At 37.3% G+C, this 23,690-nt stretch overlaps 3 protein-coding genes across 6 annotated transcripts in view; all 3 read right to left on the reverse strand.

The window, feature by feature from the left end:
• The window catches only part of cd9a (CD9 molecule a), a 297,612-nt gene that overhangs the window by 46,572 nt on the left and 227,350 nt on the right, over positions 1-23,690 (reverse strand). The gene's annotated exons all lie outside the window — the stretch shown is intronic.
• LOC101882393 (uncharacterized) overlaps positions 1-23,690 on the reverse strand; it is a 768,785-nt gene that overhangs the window by 24,936 nt on the left and 720,159 nt on the right. The window contains exons 2-4 of one of the 4 annotated variants that reach the window (XM_087292842.1): positions 1,503-1,555; positions 1,211-1,382; positions 781-873 (exon numbers count right to left, since the gene is read on the reverse strand). In XM_087292842.1, coding sequence (XP_087148968.1) covers positions 781-873; positions 1,211-1,354 — 237 coding nt within the window. In that variant the 5' untranslated portion in view covers positions 1,355-1,382; positions 1,503-1,555. Of the gene's footprint in view, positions 1-780; positions 874-1,210; positions 1,383-1,502; positions 2,108-15,390; positions 15,507-23,690 lie in introns of those variants that run through there. The other 3 variants (XM_087292841.1, XM_087292840.1, XM_087292843.1) reach the window with 3 other exon arrangements.
• Positions 4,586-23,690, reverse strand: part of kcp (kielin cysteine rich BMP regulator) — an 84,120-nt gene continuing 65,015 nt past the window's right edge. Inside the window, exons 43-48 of the mRNA XM_087292760.1 lie at positions 18,582-18,754; positions 14,589-14,700; positions 14,229-14,330; positions 12,323-12,487; positions 10,417-10,714; positions 4,586-7,075 (exon numbers count right to left, since the gene is read on the reverse strand). Of these exons, the coding sequence (XP_087148886.1) occupies positions 6,858-7,075; positions 10,417-10,714; positions 12,323-12,487; positions 14,229-14,330; positions 14,589-14,700; positions 18,582-18,754 (1,068 nt within the window). The 3' untranslated portion in view covers positions 4,586-6,857. The remainder of the gene's footprint in view (positions 7,076-10,416; positions 10,715-12,322; positions 12,488-14,228; positions 14,331-14,588; positions 14,701-18,581; positions 18,755-23,690) is intronic.

The raw sequence follows: 23,690 nt of genomic DNA on the forward strand, positions 1-23,690 counted from the left end.
TATACATAAATAAAATAAATAAATAAAATCAATCAATAAATAAAGTAATAATAATTTTCAACTCCAGAATTCTCTAGTCAAATAACTAATATTAAAAATATATTTTAAAAATGTGAATTTGCACAGTGCAAAATAAAAAGTATTTAGATTTATGTTTGATTTGTGGGTTCACATCCTTAAATAATGTATTTTAATATGGCATTAAATGTTTAAAATGGCATTCATTTATTATTATAAATATGCATGACCATTAACATCTTTTGTATAAACTAGTAATATAACATTAAAAAAACATTTTATTGAATGTCCTTTTAAATCATGCATGAGTCTTTTTTTCTGCTCAACAAACAAACAAACAAACAAACAAACAAACAAACAAACAAACAAACAAACAAACAAATATAATATTATACAAAACACATTATGATATTATGATTTTATGATATTATACATTTTTTTTTGTTTTGATGCACAAAAATAAACGGTTTATGAGAAATACAGAAAAAATTTAAGGGATAGTTCACACAAAAATATAATAATAACTGCTCAGTATTCACTCATCTTCAAGTGATTCCAAATCTTTATGACTTTTTTAATTCTTCTGAACACAACACTGGAAGTCAATGGTTACAGGTTTCCCGCTTTCTTCAAACTATCTTCTTTTGTGTTCATCAGAAGAAAGAAACTCAAACAGGTTTTGAACAAGTGAAGGGTGAGTAAATGATGACAGGATTTTCAGTTTTGGCTGAACTATCTCTTTAAGTTGGCTATCATAAATACCTGTTGTTTGTGTTCTCTCTGTTTCTCTATGAGCAGGAGCACATGCAGGACTCCTCTGGCCGAACATGATGATCCTCCGCTCCGACCGCTGACCTGAACACAACAGACACTCAGGCTGGATCCCAAATCACCCCCTATACCCTCATTTACTATCCCCTACTTTAGTAGTAATTTAACACTTGAATTGGATAGATAAATAGATAGATAGATAGATAGATAGATAGATAGATAGATAGATAGATAGATAGATGATAGATGGATGGATGGATGGATGGATGGATGGATGGATGGATGATAGATAGATAGATAGATAGATAGATAGATAGATAGATAGATAGATAGATAGATAGATAGATAGATAGATAGATAGATAGATAGATAGATAGATAGATCTTGCGTCTCATTCATAACATTCAGCGCTTTGGTTCACCTGTGAAATGGCTGTCTTCATCTCATCCAGACTGGCAGAGATGAGGAAGACACTCTTATAAAGTGAACAGATCAAATCCACACCGACTTCTTCATCCTCACCAACACCGACAGACTCGCAGACCAGATGCAAACACTCCTCCATCCTCAAATTATGCAATTATTAGTTGCATCTAAATGGAACAATAAGCAGCAAATAAACAGTCTACATAATCAGATGTGTTCTTGCAAATACAATATATAATGCAAACACACACACACACACACAGAGAGAGAGAGAGAAAGTGTCTCACCTGCTCAATGGGTCTATCAGCATTAATGATGCATGATTAAAACAAAGCCACGTCTGTTGCTCGGGAAACCATCAGGATCAGATTGCAGAGGCAGATTACAGACAAATGATGACTATCGTGTAGCTACTGTACGATGATTAAACAAATAAGCAAACATAAAGCCTTAATAATCAAAAACAAAACCTCAATTCATGTAAAAGTAACAGGTGTTACATTATATATATATTAATTTCACTCAAAATTCTCCCTGTAATCATCAATTATTTTTATTAAATTTCATATTTTCAAAGTTGTTCTTTAAATATATTATTATTCAGAGTTAATAAAATCATTGCTGTGTTTGTTTTCAATGCATTGGTGTATTTCGGAAAATGGCACGTGGCCCCTTTAAGTGTCGTTTTCCGGTCCCGCCTGCTCTCGCTCAGTTCGCGGCAAATGAAGAGCTGAGTTGTACCGAAGCTCCGGTTAAAACATATCATATAAGTGTTATTTATCCCAAATACATGTGTAATGTTCTAAATTGCATTACATTGTTGTTTAAACATGTGTGAGAGGTTGTGTAATGTATATGAAGCATGTCGGTAGAGTTCATAAGCATGAGTGTGCGGGCTTTGTGGTGAAGATTGTCCCTTTCATTGAAAGGTTGGTGAGCTCTTGAGGAAGGCCACAGACTCAGCTATGTCAATTGTTTGTTTTATTCATGCAGGTATGTGTTTACTCATGCTTCTGTTATGTTTTTTGAATTTATGTATAATGTTTCTATCTTTGTTTTTTTTTTTGTTTTTTTTTTTTGGTGTGTGTTAAACGCACTATAACTTCATATGTCAGTTCACGGGAAACGCGATTGAGGAGAGGTTGGTGAGCTCTTGAGGAAGGCCACAGACTCGGCTGTGTCAATTGTTTGCTTTATTTGTGCAGAATAAAAGGCAGTTTACTCCCATATGACTGGTTTCTTTCACCTAAACACAACACAACGCAGAGTAAAGTGAAGACCGGTCAAATAAATTTACTTGAAGATGGATGTTAAGACTGCAAAAATGCATTTCTTTTAATAAATGAATATAGTTCAATAAATTAATATAGCGTTTAAAGTTGATTCGATCCAGTGCAGAGTCAAGGAGTTACGTATCCAACACTTGGTGGTGTGATTCCAACATCTGGGAATTCATGGGGGGTGGGGGGGTCCCATTCATATTCTCATTTGTCCTATTTTGACTGCTATTTCATCATAAATTGTAAAAAATAACCCATCGAAGAAGGCTTTAGGACCAAGTGGAATCCGGTTGTTTCTTCAGCTAATCAAACAATGCAAACAATTATTTTTCACCAATCAAACTTCTGTGCAAGAGAATCAATCTGCGGAAAGTGACGTCATATTTCACTACTGACCTACTGTATTGCTGTTAAATAGAGAAAACATTATACAAGTGACTTTCCTTCTGAACCTCCGACTAATTAATGAAACAGAAATGAGCAATAAAAAGGTCCGAAGCACCAAAGGCGGCCCATATCAAAGTTAATTTGAACACTAATCAGGTTATTTTTATCCATGATTTTTCAATGTAACTTTTTTACAAGTGAAAAATCTCTAAAAATCGTGAAGCTCTTCATTATTATTGTTTATTTATTTATTTGTTTATTTTTATTCAAATGACCAGATTCTAAAGTTGGGTAGTTAAATGTTCTGGCCAGGGGTGCGTTTCAAAAACAACAACATAACTCGTGGCTGAACTATCATAGTACGGTGCATCGTTTGGGAAAAGAACGATGCAGTGACGAGTATTTCCCAAAACGCATAGTTTCTCTGACGCAGATCCATTGCTTGAACCATGTTGGTTATAACGTAAAATGCCCATAATGATGCTTTAAACTGGGTGGAGTTACTTGTTCTTTAGAGAAAAACCCTATAATTTCTTTCTGCAAATGATATTGTTTTACACACAAATGGATTTAATTTGAAAATCCAATATTAGATTTGGTAAAAACATGCACTCGATTTCCATATTAACTGAAATATATGTAAATGGCACATATAGGGCCCGTGTTTGCTTTACTAATATTATTGAGAAGTTGAACATTACATATTCTATTCTAAAACATAAAATTCCTTACAAAAGCTAACACGTATTCTAATATCATATATTAATCATATAAATAGAGGCTATTTATTATAAAATGAAATGTCATATTTATTATTCATTAGAAATGAAAAAATCATACTTTAATAATAATATTAATGATAATGTTGATGATGGTAATAATTAAGTAGGTTATTGTTTATTTATTTGTTATTTATTTGAAAAGTCTAGTTTTACAATTTAACACATGTAAACCCCTGCAGAAAGTTCTAACCGGCTGGCCCATGTCATACACAGTACAGATAATTAATAAAGAACCCACAATAAATTAAAAGAATTAACGAATGCTTTTTGTTTTCACAAGCTTTGGAGACGTAACATTAATTCCGCTTTTAAATAACAGGTCACCTATAGCTTTCGCCATGAGGTTGTGTTCAAAACGACATCAGTGTTTTCTAAGTGCACTGCTCAACTGTAAACATGAAGATCGCTAAACTGAACTGTAAAACTAGTCTGAAAGCAAATTACATCTGAGAGAGATGACCTGACGCTTTTTTTATTTTCAATAATTCCAACTTTGAATGTTAAAATGTTCTAAATGAATAGGGCATAGGGGGGATGAGTGGGAATAGAACACACCCTGGAACTATGTTTCTATCTACAGCTCCAGAGCTGTAGTTGTGAGTGCTCAAGTTTTTAAAGTGTTGAATTGAACTCTTAGAGTTGTTTTGAGTCCCCATATTGTGTTGTGTATATACTGTATATTCACCTGTAATGTGTTCCTAAAACATCAATAAAAATTAGGAGCAAAAAAATCTTCAGTTTGACAGTGTCTGGAATTGTATTAAATTAATTTTTACATTTTCATAATTAAAATGATATTAAGGCTCTTTTTTTTAAACATTTTGCTTATCTGGGTAAATCTATCAAAACAGATCTGCTTTTTAAAACTATTTTATTTTACATTCAGAGTCTGCCAAATGTACAAAAAAATATGAAAGTGACTTGTAGAAATCGATAATTTATTAGTTTTTCTTCTAAAAAGAAATTTAAGTAATACATTTTAGATACAAATTATGAAAAATCTGCAGACTTCTGTGCCATACAGTGAAAATAAGAATTCAATAATATTCCACACACAAATACAGAATGCTTTTATAGAAACAAAATCGATGCACCTGAAGAATATGAAGCATACATAATCATTCTGTGATGGTTCTGTGTAAGATTTAGCTGTTATCGTGTTTCTATATCTACATAGATTCACTGTCATCGTTGCATATGAATAGTAGTGTCAAAATAACATACAGTACTGGTTATTACTAAAGTCCTGTATTTAAAGAGAGTAAAGAAATATTTAAACGACAACACCAGTGCAACAACAAACTAAAAAAAAGACCTATTAAAACATATAAAAATAATAATAATATTTGCAGTTCTTTAATATTTAACTGTATTATTATTAGTACTATTGTCTGTATTATCCAACAGATGAATTTGTTTCAGAGCGGCATTGTGGCTCAGCTGTTAGCACTGCTGCCTCACAGCAAGAAGGTCGCTGGTTTGAGTTCCATCTAGGCCAGTTGGCATTTCTGTGTGGAGTTTGCATGTTCTCCCAGTGTTGGCTTGGGTTTCCTCTGGGTTCTCCAGTCTATAGGTGAACTGAATAAACTAAATTGGCTATAGTTTATCTGTATGTGTGTGTGTGAATGTGAGAGTTACTGGGTGTTTCCCAGTACTGAAAGGGCATGTGCTGCGTAAAACATATGCTGGAATAGTTGGTGGTTTATTCCACTGTAGTGACCTCTGATAAATAAGGAACTAAGCCAAAGGAAAATTAATACATTTGTTTCAAATCAAAGAGTTTTTAGATTTTAAGGCAAGAAGCTGCGCTATAAAGAACCACACAATTGCTTCTAATGAGAAAAACATAATACTTTTTCCAATTGGCTCAAAAAAAAAACTATCTGTATTCAACAGTGTCAGGAACACTAACACAGACAGTAGCACCAGTAAAAACAAACACTTCCAGTTCATAAAACTAACCCTAAATGCAGTATACAGTAGTGGTGGATGTAGTTTTAGATACAAAGTTAAAATTAAATGTGCGTTAACCCTTTATCGGTCAAAGAACCATATACGGTTACACCCATGACAATATAATTTTTTCAAAGTCATAACAATTATAAAAGTCATACCAGTAATACTCCAGGGTTTTTCCAATGAGCATTTCAGCGAATGCCCTACTGTATAAGCACTTTAAAGACAACACAAAACAACATATGCAACTCTTTTTACATGAATCTCAACAGAAAACAGAAAATAAATTGTATCACAATACCTTTCTATCCATCAGCAGACGGCTAGATTGAATCAGAAATTTAAAGGATTGTTGTTAACCAAGAAGGATTAATAAATGTTAGTTAAAGTTACAGAAACACATATTCATATATCTGTAAGAAGTATTTTGATCAGAAATATTCATTTAAATGAGAGCAAGTTGGGCTCATTATGGATACGTACCCCTGTATATATTTCTGGAGAGCACCAAATACGTCCCAGGAGCTACTTTTTTTTGCAGTTTTTGTTTTTGCAGAGGCAGCTGTGTACACTTTTTAAGATCTCAAATTTCTCTTGCGAGTCCCATTTGTACTTGCTATTCTCACATAAATCCACCAAAGGCTGCTGTCGTCTGACTGACCAACTGATTGACTGACCAACTGACATGACCGATCCCTCCACCCACCACCTTCCCTAAATCCAACGACAGTGTTTTTTAAAAGCAATCCAGAAAAAAGAAAAGCCCTTGCGGCAGCCTAATTTTTACCATATTTTCAGATCTTACCACGTTCTCCCACTGTTATTTACTTATTTATTTTATTTTTTGCCTCTGTTTTTGTCTTACTTGCTTTCTGGAACTGCTCTTCAGTGTACTCCAACCCCGTTGTCGCGGTCAACTCCTCTCTGCGTGTCAACTGTAATGCCACTCGGCAAACTGGTAACAGTGTAAAAGCCCTCTACACTGAGGTAAACGGTCACCTGGTAAGCTCTAAAAGGAACTAATGAAGCCAGACATAGCTCTGGCTACATAATTTGTGCTCTCCAGAATTGTATACGGGGGTACATATTTACAATAAGCCTGGGTTGCCAATTTGTGATGTCAGGCTGTCTTTAAGCGCTGGTTTTTGAATCGTAGTATGTCAGGATTAATTCATTAAAAGCAAGACTGAATCAGATTTAGACACTGCAGACAAACAGAGTTGACTCCACAGGATGTTCAGAGATTGTCGTGGATAATTTTGGGGCATTTTTCAGGGGCGATGCAGTGGGCGTTGTGCTCCACCAGTCCAGCGGGACACTGACATCCTGGGACGCAGGGTTTAAAACAATGAGCCTCGATGACACCGAGCGGCACGTCTTTATTAAAACATGTCTTGGGACATGGTGGGCCGCATTCGTCAAACACATAACCACGATCCAGTGGGCAACCCACAGCTGCAGGGGTGGAAAAAAGGAAAGACAACGTCAGAGTACAGCACAATAAATCCCAAAATAAGGAATACAAAGTAGAGATATTTCCTACACTTTAAGGTCATTGCTTATTTGCTTTCTAAGCTATGCAAATAAGAGTTCAAGAGACTGTGGGATATATACTGAAGCACAGTATGAAAAATGGTCACACTTTACAATAAGTAAAGCCTGGGTTGGATAAAAAGGCGAGGAGCTACTCTATGTCCCGGCCTCTTTTCCATGTTTCAGTTGAGATTAGGTCAAACATCGAATTAAGAATACACATTTCAAAGCACTTCACGTTACCTTAAAGAGTATTTGTACTAAAAGTTCTGATCTAAATCCAGTGGTGGGAGTAACGAATTACAACTACTCACGTTACTGTAATTAAGTACATTTTTGGTGTAATTGTACTTTCATGAGTAGAATTTTAAGCCTGTAATTTTACTTGTACTTGAGTACAAATTAAGCTGAGCAATCTACTTCGTTACTTTTAAAATCACAATTCGTTACAGAGTACTGTAAATAATTTAATATTTCAGCCACGCACTGACCAGCATTTCGGTAGCCAATAAAAAAAGCTCATCTTAACGGACCAATGAAAATCCTGGTACATTATTTGAACCGAAAAACAAGTTCAGGCTACTGCAGATTTACGTGACCGTCATCATACAGTCACAAAGTTATCAATTGACATATGGAGATTTAAGACAGAAGAAATGAGGAAGAAATAGCAGAGGATAAATGCATGGCCACACCCGGAGGAGCTGTTCACCTACAGGTATATAGGGAAGAAAGGGGATAGATGCGCTGATGTGAATAGCTATGTTATCATCTAAAATGCTAATTAAATGTATGCTCAAAACTGGAATATCGCATAAAAGACAGCAAATAAAGCAGCTTTTCTGTCCATCAAGTCAAAGAGAACAAAATTGCCACCTTCTGATTAACTGGCGACAAATATCAAAAGTAAAAACAGAATTTGCATCAGTAGGAGCAGCTGCATGAATAAATTATCTTCATTTACTAAGTGACTTGCGCATCAGAAGGCAATCCTGCACGCAGTGAACGCGCGCTGGCGTTTGAAGGCGTGAGACGCTACTCTTAATTCTCATTTAAATAATTTTTTTGTTGTTGCTTGGTTTCGTGGTGGTGTAGTTCTTTATTTCACTAGTCCTATTGTGATTTGCAGTATTAAAACTACAAATAATACCAGCATGCAATAGCTCAGTGCGAGCGGCGAATGTGACGTCATCGCCGTGTTTGCGGAGGTTCACTTTGGATGCGCGCGACATGATTTCCGGTGAACAGTTCGCGCGGCGCCGCGCTTGATTTGAGTTGAATTTGAATCGCTTTGAAGAGATTTTGTCTGTAACAGTACGACTGTACAGACATCTTAACTATCCGACCATGCGTGATCAGCATAGAGATAACCAGATGACCAATAATTCTTGGCTAGAAATTGCAACAGCCATGGAAAGGAAGTGTTTTGTTAAAGTTTGGAAAAACCTGGGGGATAAGTTTGTTACAACAAAAAAGAGGCCATGGCAAAAGTGGAGACCCAGGTGGTTTTAAGATTACAGAATATGTTTTTCCACCATTTATAGGTTTTACACTGATGTATCATTTTGAAGTTAAAGCAATGTAACAAAAATTAAGTAACAAATAAGGTATTTAATAACTGGACAATATGAACCCATCGACTTACAGTAAACTGATGCCCAATTTCTAGGCTTTATTGGTGATGATGGACAGGATTGTTTGACCATTATTGCCTTTTCAGCTCATTAGTAGAGGACAGAAACTAGCCAGACAATAATGTGTCAATTGTTGAGTGGGCAAAAAATGTTTTTTGTTTTTTTGCTATTATTCTTGCCAGAATAAAAAAAATAATTGTAGAGTAACCCATGTTCTGTTGTCATTGATATTTAACTTTAATAGGTAGAACTGTCCGAGATATAAACAAAAGTGAGTGATGCATCAAACTTTGATTTAAAAAATCTTGAAAAGTTATAAAACTTTATAATCATTAATTTTCTTTTTGGCTTAGTTCCTTTATTAATCTGGGGTCGCCACAGCGGAATGAACCGCCAATTTATCCAGCAATTGTGCCCTTCCAGCTGCAACCCATTCTCATTTACAACAGCAGACAATTTAGCTTAGGTAATTCACCTAAAATGCATGTGTTTAGACTGTGGGGAAAACCGGAGCATCTTGAGCAAACCCACGCAACACGGGGAGAACATGCAAACTCCACACAGAAATGCCAACTGACCCTGCCAAGGCTTGAACCAGCGACCTTTTTGCCTTGAGTCGAGAGTGCTACCCACTGCCCCACCCGTTACCCAACTTTGTAATCATAATAAATTATAAAATAATGAAAAATAATTATTTTTAAAATCTTGAACAATATTAAAAATATGACGTAGTCTTAAAAAGTCTTACATTTGACATTATGATATCTGCAGAAACCCTTTTTTTTACAAGACTTCAGTCTATAATCTGAAAAAAAAAACATTATGGTAAGAAGACAACTTAATTTGTGTGATATTTAATTTATTAATAATATGTTTAGGCACTAGGCAGTGTTGTTCTGTGGTTTCTGACGGTTCAGTTCGCAAATTAGGTAATTAACAAAGTTTCTCCATAATTTGCAAGTGTTTTTTTAATTTATTAAATCATCTATTGATCGTACAGATAGAAAGGCATCATTTGAAATGATTAAAAGTCGTGCATTTGTGCATATTTCTGTTATCTTTATACTCAAAATAGCAAAACATTGTTTTTGTAAAATAATCATGGTGCGCAGTGGGTATTGCTATCGCCTCAAAGCAAAAAGTTTGTTGGTTCAAGCCCTGGCTGAGTGAGTTGGTGTTTCTGTGTGGAGTTTGCATGTTCTCCCCATGTTGGCGTGGGTTTCCTCTATAGGTGCTCTATAATTATAATCTATAATTAATGCTGTTTACACAGTTTTAAAAGTGTTTATAGTATCTTTAAATGTGTTATGTAAAATGTGTTTTACTGCCTGAATCTTGTCTGACTCCGCATTTATGGATAATTCCACCAATATCGCCAAGCTAAAAAAGTAATTTGTAATTTTGTAATTTGAGTAGTTTTTACGAAGAGTAATTTGTACTTTTACTTGAGTACTTTTTAACACCAGTACTTTTACTTGTAATTGAGTACAATTTCAGCAATGTAACAGTACTTGTAATTGAGTACAATTTTTTTGTACTCTTACCACCACTGTCTAAATCTGATGTAAACATACTTTAATACATAAGTTGAAATGAAATGTTCTCTAATTAAGCATTTATCTCACTCACCACAGAGCGTCGGCGTCCTCCACTGCACGATAATCCCAGCTTCACGACATTCAGACGCGTAAACCTCCAACACGTCACACAAACAATCGTCCATATTGGACCCGCAGGCACACAGATCATACACACATGAGGCGAAGAACATCTCGGGCAGAACCAGTTTATGACAGCGCTCAAACACAGGAGACTTCAGCACTGCGCAGCGAGAGTTTGCTGTCTTACGAGCAGAGTATCCGGCCTCCTTACACGGGTTAATGTTCCTCACGTCAGGACACTGAACACTGGAATTTCCATTGCCCACCTGAAAAAATTATTCATATTAAATATTAATAGTAAATTAATACAAAATTACATCCGCACTGTATGAATAATTATCAGTTGACTTCACTTAAAATTAGTGAGTAATCCAGTTGCCTTAACATCTTTAAGCAAATGAACTAAGTGTGTAATTATAAATATTAAGTTCATTAAACTTAACAGTTTCAAGTTGCAATGGGTTTACTCACAAATTTAAGTAAAGTCAACTTGTCGCTTTTAGGGAAATCGGTTTAAGCTGCATTTGTCTACATAACTTGTTCATGCTTTTATCAGCAGCAGGGTGGATTACTGTAATGGACTCCTCACTGGTCTTCCTAAAAAGACAGTCAGACAGTTGCAGCTCATCCAGAACGCTGCAGCCAGAATTCTAACCAGAACCAGAAAATCAGAGCACATCACACTTGTCCTCAGGTCTTTACACTGGCTGCCAGTCACATTCAGAATAGATTTTAAAGTATTATTACTAGTCTATAAATTACTAAATGGCCTAGGACCTCAATACATTACAGATATGCTCATTGAAAACAAACCTAACAGATCACTCAGATCTTTAGGATCAAATAAACTAGAAGTTCCAAGAGTTCAGTCAAAGCAGGGTGAATCGGCTTTTAGCCACTATGCCCCTCGCTGCTGGAATCAGCTTCCAGAAATAATCAGATGTGCTCCAACATTAGGCACATTCAAATCAAGACTGAAAACACATCTGTTTAGCTGTGCCTTTACTGAATGAGCACTGTGCTGCGTCCGACAGATTGCACTATCATGTTTTTCTCTTCTTCTTCATTCTTTCATATCACATTTTACCTGTTTTTATGTTTTGTTTTGTTTTTACGCATTTTTATTATTTGTTTTTATTTTTATTTTACTTGTTTCTTTTATTCTTGTTTATGTAAAGCACTTTGAATTGCCATTGTGTATGAAATGTGCTATATAAATAAACTTGCCTTGCCTTGCCTTATGTCTGATCTTTCTAAACCCCACCCTTCCCGAAAGCCTACTCTGTTCTGATTGGTCAGGTTTGGCCCAGTGTGTTGCAATTGGTTGCACTGTTTACAGTGCATGTCACAAACTAATTAATATATATTTGAGTCTTAGCTCTTTCTTAGCTCTAAACACTATATACTCGACAATAAAGAGAAAATCTTGTCAACATATGTCAACACAAACCAAACTTTTCCAGGCCTCTACAGTGTTTGAGGGCCAAATTAAATGTTCCTAAGGAGCCAATGAAGACCATAGACTGCAAATGTACGACAGGCCTAGGTAGGTTTGTGTAGAAAATAAAGCTTGAAGTATTGAAGACTCCTTTCAATGAGCTTAGAATTGGTTCATTCTTTAGGGAAAGTATAAAAAAGTCACATGTAACCATTTTAAACCCTACATCATGTGCAATATCTGAATTAAGAGTAAGCGGGACACATTAATTCAATGTATTAAAGATTTCATGTCAGAGCTATTGGAAAAATGTTTTCAATATAAATATCTGCTGCCTGCATTCTCCACCAACAATTTCTACTCATGCAGCTACATATACTACAAACCCATATATCAATAAACATGCATAGGTATAAGTATTTTTGATTGAATTAACCTTCCAGCTGTTTCCAAATGCTGCTTCAGAGGTGGCAATTTGTCCATTGCGCAGTTTCATATCATCCTGAGGGTAATTGTTGAAGTTGCCACATAACCCGCACATGTGGTTCTTGTAGGTGCCGGGAACACTGACTTCCAGATGAGAACGACCATTCCACAACACCTTTAATCACAAACATTGTATAAACAAATTGAAAGTCCTACCATATCCAAATTGCTCATGAAGATGAATGAAAGTTGAAAGATCTGCTGGCCATGCAGATAATCTAGTGTGGGACGAATTGAATTAGTAACTTGAATTCACATTAAACTCATGGATCTTATATATATTTTATATCAAGATCTCTCATGTCTCTCTTGGCAGATCTGAACATATTTGATATATTTTTTCTGCCTGAGTAGAGCTGTGATGAAAAGTTATCTCTACGAAAATACATCTGCATCCAGACCCCTCTCAAATGCATCGCTTTTCTCTCTTGAATTAATTCTGAGCTTGGTTTTTAGCAGCAGATGGTGCTGTATGTGAGCTGTGTTTACATTAATCTTGTAACATGAAAGCCAATTTATATGACTCACCTAACCTAGAGCGCCATCTGCTGTTAAAAACTAGCCTAAGATGTTAAAAATTAGCCTTTTCACCTTATTCTTTGCCGACGAGCGGGTGCAACCATTTGAATGTTTTTGGCTCGAGACTTCCCGTCTCATTCACTTCCATTCATTTTTAGACGTTAAAAACTGCTTGTTTCGCTGTTTGATGTTGCAGACTGATATCTCCTTATGATATTATTCTACTTAGTCTGTATAGTCATGCAAACGATTGTTTGTAGAGCAAGTAGTTTGACCATTTCTGCCGTTTATTATTCCTAGTCATTTCTATCCATAGGCGTCTGAATCAGAAGTTCTAAAACAATCGCGAAAACAAGCGCACTTCCACATTTTAGAATAAGGTCAATAGCACCATTTGCTTCTGAAGTTACAAAACTAGTTTAGAGTGCCATTTGATGTTAAAAACAAGCCTAGAGTGCCATTTTATGTTAAAAACAAGCCTAGAGTGCCATTTGATATTAAAAACTAGTCTAGACTACTGTTTAAAACTAGAAGAGCATCATCATGTTCAAAATTAGCCTAGAGTTCCGTCTGCTGTAAAAAACTAGCTTAGACCACTGTTCAAATCTAGCCTAGAGCACCATCTGCTGTTAAAAACTAGCCTAGAGCGCTGTCTGCTTTTAAAAACTAGCCTAGAGCGCCATCTGCTGTTTAAAACTAGCCTAGAGTGATGTCTGTGGTTAAAAACTAGTCTACAGCGACTTATGTTGTGACAAATCTAGCATAGAGTGCCATCTTCCTACTGAAAAAAACAACCAACCGACCTAGGCTGGTTTAAGCTGTTTTTTTTTTTTCAGCAGGGCTGCTGTTAAAAACAACTCTAGAGTGCCGTCTTTTGTTAAAAACTAGCAAAGATTTCCACTACCTGCTGTTCAAAACTAGCATAGAGCGTCGTCTATTCTTTAAAAACTAGCCTAGAGCAACTACTGCTGTTCAAACCTAGCATAGAGCGCTGTCTATTGTTTAAAAACTAGCCTAAAGCAAAATCTGCTGTTTAAAACAAGCCTAGAGGAACATCTGCTGTTCAAATCTAACTTAGATAACCATCTACTGTTCAAAGCTAATCTCAAAATCTCAAACATTTATTTCACCACAGCGAAATAAATTATAAATTTGTGTTATACATTTTTTCTACTCTTGAGGACAATCTAAAAGAGAGGAAATGTCTCCAAACCTCTCAGTTTACTCTATCTTTAATCTGACTAATATGCCAAGAAAAGAACATTTAAGATATTGTGATCTAGATTAGGATGTTTCTTTCTTATAGGGGACAGAGTAAATATAGGCACAGACTGTACCTTTAGCCCAACATTGGTGTTCAGGAGGATGGTGTTGGTCTTGCGCTCTAGATAAATATAAGGCTCTTTAAGATACGGCAGGGAGACTGGCTCATAATCAACCTGAGGGATTAAAATCATTACAAATTTGTCAATGTTCAACACACATTAAAAAAGTCATACATTTTCAGGTTAGCAGCACATACAAAAACACTAAAAAACACAACATTTTCTTACACGTGTAAGAAAGAAGACCAATCACAGACTATTATGCAAATGCAGTATGACAATGACATCATGATTATTAGTAGGATATTAATAATGATTTAAAATGTAACTCTAATAAGGTTTGAACAACAATGTAAAAACCTTTTACTGTACCTTGACAATCCAGTCCTGATAAAGCTGTATCACAACATCTCCAATAAACACGGTCACCTCTTTAGTCCAAGACACTCCTTTACGTCCCCGGTCCTCATTGGACACATGGACACTACAATACACACAAATGTCAGCATTTAGCATTCAATTATGATTTTATGGTTACATTTATGTGTGTTCAACTCATCATTATGATCTTTTAAGTCCTTATGGACCACTTTTGGTGCTTTTTGCATTTTATTTTATCAGACTCTGGTCACTAAAATGAGACCAGTTGGTTTCTTATAATCCCCATTTCACCATGAAAAGGACAAAAAAGTAATTTTGTACAATATTATTGCAATTTAAACAAACTGTTTTGCCTTTTTAAATACAGTACTGTGCAAAAGTCTTGGCCCCCAGTTACATTTGTTGTTTTAGTGAGAGTATAATGACGTTATATATTATTTCTAATTCTCTTTATTAAAATACAACCAGAAAATACAGGTTCTAATTGGATTTTTTGGGGGGCTATTTGTTTAGGACACATGAAAAGAAAGAGACAGAGGAAGAATGAATGAAAAATAGAGTTTCTGTCTTGGTTTGATCTGCATTTCTGCCAAAGCTGTTGTCAAATGATAAATTTTTTTTTCTTAAAACTGATGCGGAGTGTGGATAGCTTCTGAGCGCATAGATATATGCTATAGCCTATATTTTATTACTTGCTCTGTCCTGAAACACTTAACAGTTTCCTTTACATAAGATAACCAAATAATATGCAACATCCTTAAATTATTCTCTTAAATAAAGATGTCAAAATCACCAGCGATCTCTAGAGGTCACTGGAAAACATTCTCACTCGTACAAACTACAAATCCGCCAGTTCATGGACTACAACTTCATACATGCACTTCGCCCACACACATGCTTCCTCATTTTGACTGATTACACTCGCACCACCTGTGGATTGTCAAAGACTGCTTACACACACTATTTAAGCAGCACACACACTCACTCCCATTGCCAAGTCTTGTTCATCTGTATAGTGACATTACAACGCATTTCCTACTCTTGTTTTCCTGTGTTTTGACCTTAGCCTCGTGAGCCTTTTTGTCTTAGTCTGCCGCCTGCCTTACGACCTCTCGCCTGTTATTTGACTACGATTCTGGACTGTCTCTTTACATCTGTTTGCACCTGTGTTGACCATTGCTTGCCTGACTCTGAACAAACCTGCACATGGATCCTACTTCAGTCACTCCTCGTCTTACAAAAGGGGAATTACATATTAAGTGTCATATAGCCTAGGGAAAACGGCTTCTACCAAAACAAGGATGTTATAAAATACATTTTATACAGAGTTATTATCGGAGAATAACTTTGGGTGTATATTAGGGATGGTGCATTGGGTCATCCCTCCTTTTGTGGCGAGACCACTCAATGTAAGATGCCAACAGTCAGTCGGCGAGTGAACAAATATATGGAATGAATATACAAAGGTCTGTGCGTATGGACATATAACGTAATGCTCTACAGTAATCAGTAATTTGTTTGTTTCGTTTGTCTTCATTTTAATCATTTCGGGGGATGATGCGATGGTGTGCTTCATATGCTTGATTCCCGCTGAACTGGGTGGGTTGTGTAACGCCTGTTTCACACCGCAAGCGTCAGCGGCGCGTGAGCAGAGCGTGAGCAGCGCGTATGTCGAGCAGTAGCAGCACGCAGGCGTTTGCCTTTCACACCAGCTGCGTCTGCAGCGCGCAGCTCTTCGGCAGCTGCTGCTGAGATCAACCTGTCTCTGTCTATTCTATCTAGTTACCCATGTCTCTCTATATACAAATACACTTTTTAAACTTTTCATCTGCACCAAGGCCCCTCCTATGCTGTTTCATTAACCTGCAAATGTTTATTTTACAAATTTTATAGATCAAATAGTACTGTATGCTTCTAAAGCTAACTTATATGAGAAGTGTCTACAGTCAGAAGACAATCGCCTGTGATATCATGTCATTTGTTTTTTGATTATCAGGTTGCTGTAGACCTAGTTATAATCATATTTATACAATATAGTTATAATGATATTTATACATGATCAAACTAGTGTTAATTTCTCCGCTTCAGTGATGTCCAGCGGCAGAATAACAGCTCGTTAATTCATGCTCGTGCAGATGATGAGACGGACAAAAGTAATTAATGCATGCCATTCTTTTACTTATTTTCGTGTTGTCAGATTCACAGTGCAAACAGCTCCCGGTAGGAATAATTCGAGTGAACATAAAACAAAGCCGATTAAAACTTTCTTGCTCTGCTCAGCTGCACAGAACACAGCGAGCTCACATAATCCAGCATGCGTGTCGCACTACACTACCCACAATACACTTCGCTATGGACTACAAATCCCGTAAATATTCTATTTCCCCTCTCCTACAACACTAGTGTGCAACTTAAGCAAAACTGATAGTAAAATTGTTTTACATTTGGTTTTGTAGTTCGGGCCTAAATAAATGTTTGTTGCCGTTTTTAATCGTTTTAAGTTCATTTGAATGACTATATATAAACCATTTGACATTATTAACGCATTTATTGGGTAAAATTGTTAGTTTTTACTGTCATTCAATGTGTTTTTGTCATTCTCAATGCACTGTCACTTTAATTGAGCGTGAGCAGCGCGTCAAAAATAGACCCAGCGCCGAAACTATCGCTGCACTGCTGCTTCGGCGACGCTCACGCCTCGCTCTGACGCGCTGCTGCTGCGTGCGGTATGAAAGCTCTAATCTGTTAACATGGACGCCGAAAACACACGCGCTGCTCACGCTCTGCTCACGCGCCGCTGACGCTTGCGGTGTGAAACAGGCGTAAGGTTTGTATCGAGGGCGCTCTGGAAGCGAGGTCTGTGGAAACGCGGCCTGATTTTGGCTTCACTGCTTAAGCTCCCAGGCTATTGGCATGGCCCGGCCTCATAAAAGCCCTGGCTCGCACTGGCCCGACAATGGAAATGCGGCTAATATTGCCTGAAAGTAGATAGGTTTTAATTCATTATGTAACTCCTACTAGAAATCACCTCATTTGTAATAGTTGTATTTTTCAGCATGATAATGATTCCAAACACACTGCTAATGTAATGATATCATATTTGCAGAGAAGAACAGCTGATGAAACCAAGACAGTCATGAAATGGCCTACACAGAGTCCTTAATTTTATTTACAGTATGCATAGGCATTATTATAGGCAGTATGAGGTTGACCTGGGGAGAGAAAGAAAGACAGAACATGCTAAATCTAAGGAAGAAATCTTGAGAAATGCTGAAAGATGCTTGATATTAAATAGCAGATAGTAAGAGTCTGTTGTTTGTTGCTAAAGAGGTCACATTAAACCAACATTTTTGATGCTAGTCCTCTGGTTCCAACAGTAATTTTGCTCTGAATATTGTGAACACATTTACTTTATTTTATATATTAAAAGTGTAGTTCACCCAAAAGTAATGACCCTGCACTTGCTTCATACCTTTTGGATAGATAGATGCAAAAGTCTAAAGGCCCGTGCACACCGAGACGTTTTTTGCTCGCGTTTTCCGTCGACGTTTAACGCCTCGTGACTAAATAACGGGCGTCAATGTAATCGTGCACACCAACACACAAAACGCCAGGCGCAAAAGCATCATTTAAAAAGAAAACGCCTCATGCTGGTTTTTTTGTTTAGACAAAAACTCTCCTCCTCTTCTTCTGTGTTATAAGCGGGTGTCAGAAGCTTGAAGGTGTGCAGCGCCCTCTAATGTCAAAAGAGTGATTTGCATACTCTTCAGCTTGACGCCAGTGAAAAGTGCTTGGGTTTAAATGATGAAAAACGTCTCGTAAAACGCTGACGATAAATGCAAACCAAAAGCGTCCCAATGTGTAGGAGCCTTTAGTCTCCCAAAGCTGGTGGTGGCCTATAATTTCTTATTATTATTATGAGTGTTGATAACAAGTGTGCTGCGTAACATTTTGTAGAGTTGAGTGAGTAAATAGACAGAGCACCTGAAGTCTCCGCCCTCACAGTCCTGAGCCAGAACGTATGTGCAGGTGCCCTGGAAATGCACCATCTTTCCGTCAAATGTTCGGTAGTGAGGATCTCCAAAGACAACGCAGGTGGCAGGGTGAGGAATACAGTGAGGACAACACATCCCAGGAACCAGAGCTGGCGTTTCATCCTACACAAATGAGCAGATCAGTTATACTGCATAAGTTCAAAATGTGCTCACTAACACAGTAAAACCTGTCAGACAGTGATTTGTTTTAGTCCTTGTGTGTCAATTAAAAAATGTTACAGATAGAAATGTGTCAAAAACATCATAAAAGTATCATATTTTAATATTTTGACGACTTGTTTTAAAAAGTAGAACCCTATCTGATGTTAAAACAAGCCTAGACAGCTGTCTGCTATTGAAAACTAGCCTAAAGCAACATCAGCTAAGAGCAGGGGTTTTCAAACTGGGGAATGCCCCACCAGGGGGCACCAGCACCTATTAAGGGGGGCTCGAGACATTGAGGCGTGCACTCGAGTAAATTATGATGACAATTTTTATGCGTTCACTAGAGGGAGCAATATGATTAACGTTAGCTCCACAGCTAACTATAAGGCACCTGTAGAGTTTATGCATTCCAGTAAAATGTATACAAATAAAATGGAGCGGGTGCTTTTTAAAACTAATGACGTCTGACAAAAAAGTACTTTCCTGAATCAAATCAGCAGGATACCCATCTGGATCTTTCTCTTACTTTGAAGACACTACTGATACGTTTACATGGACATCAGTAATAGTCATTTGCCTTAATCTGAATAAGACAATAATATAATTACGTAAAGTGCATTTTAAATGTTGCATCACCAGGCTATTCCTTGATAAAAGCTAGCCTAGAACGCCATTTACAGTAAAAAAAAAACTAGCCTAGAGGGCCATCTACAGTTTAAGACTAGCCTAGAGCGCCATCTACTGTTAAAACTAGCCTAGAGCGCCATCTACAGTTAAAGTCTAGCCTAGAGCGCCATCTACAGTTAAAAAATAGCCTAGGACACCATCTGCTGTTAAAAACTAGCCTGCAGCACTATCTGCTCTTAAAATCTAATCTAGAGTGCCATCTACTGTTAAAAACTAGCCTAAAGCGCCCTTTACTGTTAAAAACTAGCCTAGAGCGCCATCTGCTGTTAAAAACTAGCCTAAAGCGCCTTTTACTGTTAAAAACTAGCCTAGAGCGCCATCTGCTGTTAAAAACTAGCCTAAAGCGCCTTTTACTGTTAAAAACTAGCCTAGAGCGCCATCTGCTGTTAAAAACTAGCCTGCAGCACTATCTGCACTTAAAAACTAGTCTAGAGCGCCATCTACTAGGGATGTAACGGTATCAGAATTTCACGGTACGGTAATACCTCGGTATCAATGTCACGGTACGGTATTTATTGAATCATTTACAGGAAAAAACAAAACTTATGAAAATACTCCAAAAAAGTGCCAAAAGTGTCAATGACATACAAATTAGCTATCTATCTGTAAGCTTTGAAACAGGAACTTCAATTTTAATAACAAAAAAATATTAAACCATGTAAAAAAAAATTTAAGTTTTTAATTTAGTATTGTTGAAAACTCATCACATTCAACATTTAATCACTCACTCACTTAGATAGAGATGGGTTTAAAGGAAAATTATCATATAAATATAATCTGGTAAAAGCTGGTATCTCTGGGCATTTACAATGTCCCCTGCAACAGAAAAAAAACTCTCATTTGGTACTGAGGTTTCTGGGACAAGAGAGATATGACTTATATGACTTATTTCTTGAGCGCCGAAAACGGAGCTTTTTGAAAACGCTGGAGAGGCCGTTTTCATTCTAAAACGCTGCTGCTCCGTCTCAGTGTGGATGGGGAAAGACGGAGACATCTGAAAACGGAGGCGGGGCTGCAAACGTTCGCCTATCTGATTGGGGCTTTTCCTCAATATTAAGTAGCCCACACACAGTTCAGTCTTGCATCCTCTTCTTGTAAGTTAAGACTTCGCAAGTTTGATCAAGGCTGCAGTCTCCCCCTTCTCAGTTTGATATGGAAAACATACCGAGGACACGGGTAAATCTTCAAAGGGAACAGTGTACTTTATAAATTCATTCACATCACCCTGGCTACGTTGTTTCACTTTCTCATCAATAAAATGTAAACATGATATAAGGAACTGCCTATTTTCATTTTAATATTAGCAACTTAACAGACAGCAGAAATGTTGAGGCGTCGTGCTGCATATATGAGCGTAATCTTCACTGTGTGCATATTTATAACAAAACGGAGCCTATAACAACTGCCTCCTTTCAATTTCAGTGAAAATACGAAACACACCCTCTCTTTGGCTGAATATCAGTTTTAATAATCGATAATTATAAAAGTATAACATACAATAAGTTTATACATTGTAGGAAATAAAGGCAAGCGATCAGTCAATGTACCTGGATTAATCATTAACTTATCTTTGCGCTTAACCAAAACATGTTACCCGTGAACAAGTAACTTAATAGATTCCAATGACCAAAGTCAGGGAATTGGCCTATGTCGTTAGATAAAGACAACAAGATGAATGAAATATCACGTTTAGCAAATATAGCGAGATCAGATCCAGCGGGAGATGCTTGATGAGCAGTCCGACAAGCAGAGCTCTCATCTGGGTAGAAATGCTGGAGCGCTTGCCCGAGAGTGTGTGTGTGGTCACGTGATGTGCGTTTTCAGCGTTTTGGTGTGGACGGAGAGCTGTTCAGAAACGCTGGGTAAAACGCGAGTGTGGACGCGGATCGTTTTCATTCTACAACGCCGTTTTAAAACTAAAATGCACTCTTGTAAAAGGGGCCTTAGAGTTTTACAGCTCTTTTTGATCCCCGCTTCTAGCAGCACACTCCATTTCCGCATTACTGGATCTGTAGCGACAACAGACCGCAAGGGATGATGGGGATTGTAGTTTTCGCTACCTCCCGTTCGCTTCATTCGCCTGAGCAAATTTTCTCAGAAGACCTATAGTTTTACCGAGTCATGCGACTTCGGTAATATCGAAAAAAATTAATATTGCGGTATGACGGTATTTACAATACCGTTACATCCCTACCATCTACTGTTAAAAACTAGCCTAAAGCGCCTTCTGCTGTTAAAAACTAGCCTGTAACACTATCTGCTTTTAAAAACTAGGCTAGAGCACCATCTACAATTAAAAACTAGGCTAGAGCGCTATCTGCTGTTAAAAACTAGCCTGGAACACTATCTGCTCTTAAAAACTAGTCTAGAGTGCCATCTACTGTTAAAAACTAGCCTAGAGCATCATCTGTTGTTAAACACTAGCCTGGAACACTATCTGCTTTTAAAAACTAGTCTAGAGCTCCATCTGCTGTTAAAAAACTAGCCTGTAGCACTATCTACTTTTAAAAACTAGTCTAGAGTACCATCTACTGTTAGAAACTAGTCTAGATCACCATCTGCTGTAAAAAATAGCCTAGAGCACCATCTGCTGTTAAAAACTAGCCTAGAGTACCATCTACTGTTAAAACTAGCCTGCAGCACTATCTGCTTTTAAAAACTAGTCTAGATCAACATCTACTGTTAAAAACTAGTCTAGATCACCATCTGCTGTAAAAACTAGCCTAGAGCACCAGCTGCTGTTAAAAACTAGCCTAGAGCACTGTCTACTGTTAAAAAGTAGCCTAGAGTGCCACCTGCTGTTAAAAACTAGCCTGGAACACTATCTGCTCTTAAAATCTAGCCTAGAGTGCCATCTGCTGTTAAAGACTAGCCTAGAGCACCATCTGCTGTTAGAAACTAGCCTGGAGCACCATCTACTGTTAAAAAGTAGCCTAGAGCACCATCTACTGTTAAAAACTAGCCTAGAGCACCATCTACTGTTAGAAACTAGCCTAGAGCACCATCTACTGTTAAAAACTAGCCTAGAGCACCATCTACTGTTAGAAACTAGCCTAGAGCACCATCTACTGTTAAAAACTAGCCTAGAGCACCATCTACTGTTAGAAACTAGCCTGGAGCACCATCTACTGTTAAAAAGTAGCCTAGAGCACCATCTACTGTTAAAAACTAGCCTAGAGCACCATCTACTGTTAAAAAGTAGCCTAGAGCATCATCTGCTGTTAACGATTAGCCTAGAGTGCCATCTGCTGTTAAAAACTAGCCTGCAGCACTATCTGCTCTTAAAACTAGCCTAGAGCGCCATCTACTGTTAAAAACTAGCCTAGAGCACCATCTACTGTTAAAAAGTAGCCTAGAGCACCATCTACTGTTAAAAACTAGCCTAGAGCACCATCTACTGTTAAAAACTAGCCTAGAGCACCATCTGCTGTTAAAAACTAGCCTGCAGCACTATCTGCTCTTAAAAACTAACCTAGAGCGCCATTTACTGTTAAAAACAAGCCTAGAGCGCCATCTGCTGTTAACGACTAGCCTAGAGTGCCATCTGCTGTTAAAAACTAGCCTGCAGCACTATCTGCTCTTAAAAACTAACCTAGAGCGCCATTTACTGTTAAAAACTAGCCTAGAGTGCCATCTGCTGTTAGAAACTAGCCTGCAGCACTATCTGCTCTTAAAAACTAGCCTAAAGCGCCTTCTGCTAAAAACTAGCCTAGAGCACCATCTATTGTTAGAAACTAGCCTGCAGCACTATCTGCTCTTAAAAACTAGCCTAAAGTGCCTCTTGCTATTAAAAACTAGCTTGGAACACTATCTGCTTTTAAAAACAAGTCTAGAGGGCCATCTATTGTTCAAAACTAGCCTAGAGCGCCATCTGCTGTTAAAAACTAGTCTAGATCACCATCTGCTGTAAAAACTAGCCTAGAGCACCATCTGCTGTTAAAAACTAGTCTAGAGCACCATCTGCTGTAAAAACTAGCCTAGAGCACCATCTGCTGTTAAAAACGAGCCTACAGCGCCATCTGCTGTTTAAAACTAACTTACAGCGCCATCTGCTGTTTAAAACTAACTTACAGCGCCATCTGCTCTAAAAAATGTTTTGCCTAAAGCTCTAATTTTAAGGAAAGATCATGGTCCATGCACACATTTAGTAAATTTCCTACTGTAAATACATCAAAATTTGATTAGTGATGCGCATTGCAGAAAACAT

The sequence above is a fragment of the Danio rerio genome, chromosome 18, assembly GCF_052040795.2.
Source record: "Danio rerio strain M-AB ecotype USA chromosome 18, GRCz13ab, whole genome shotgun sequence".
NCBI lineage: Eukaryota > Metazoa > Chordata > Actinopteri > Cypriniformes > Danionidae > Danio > Danio rerio.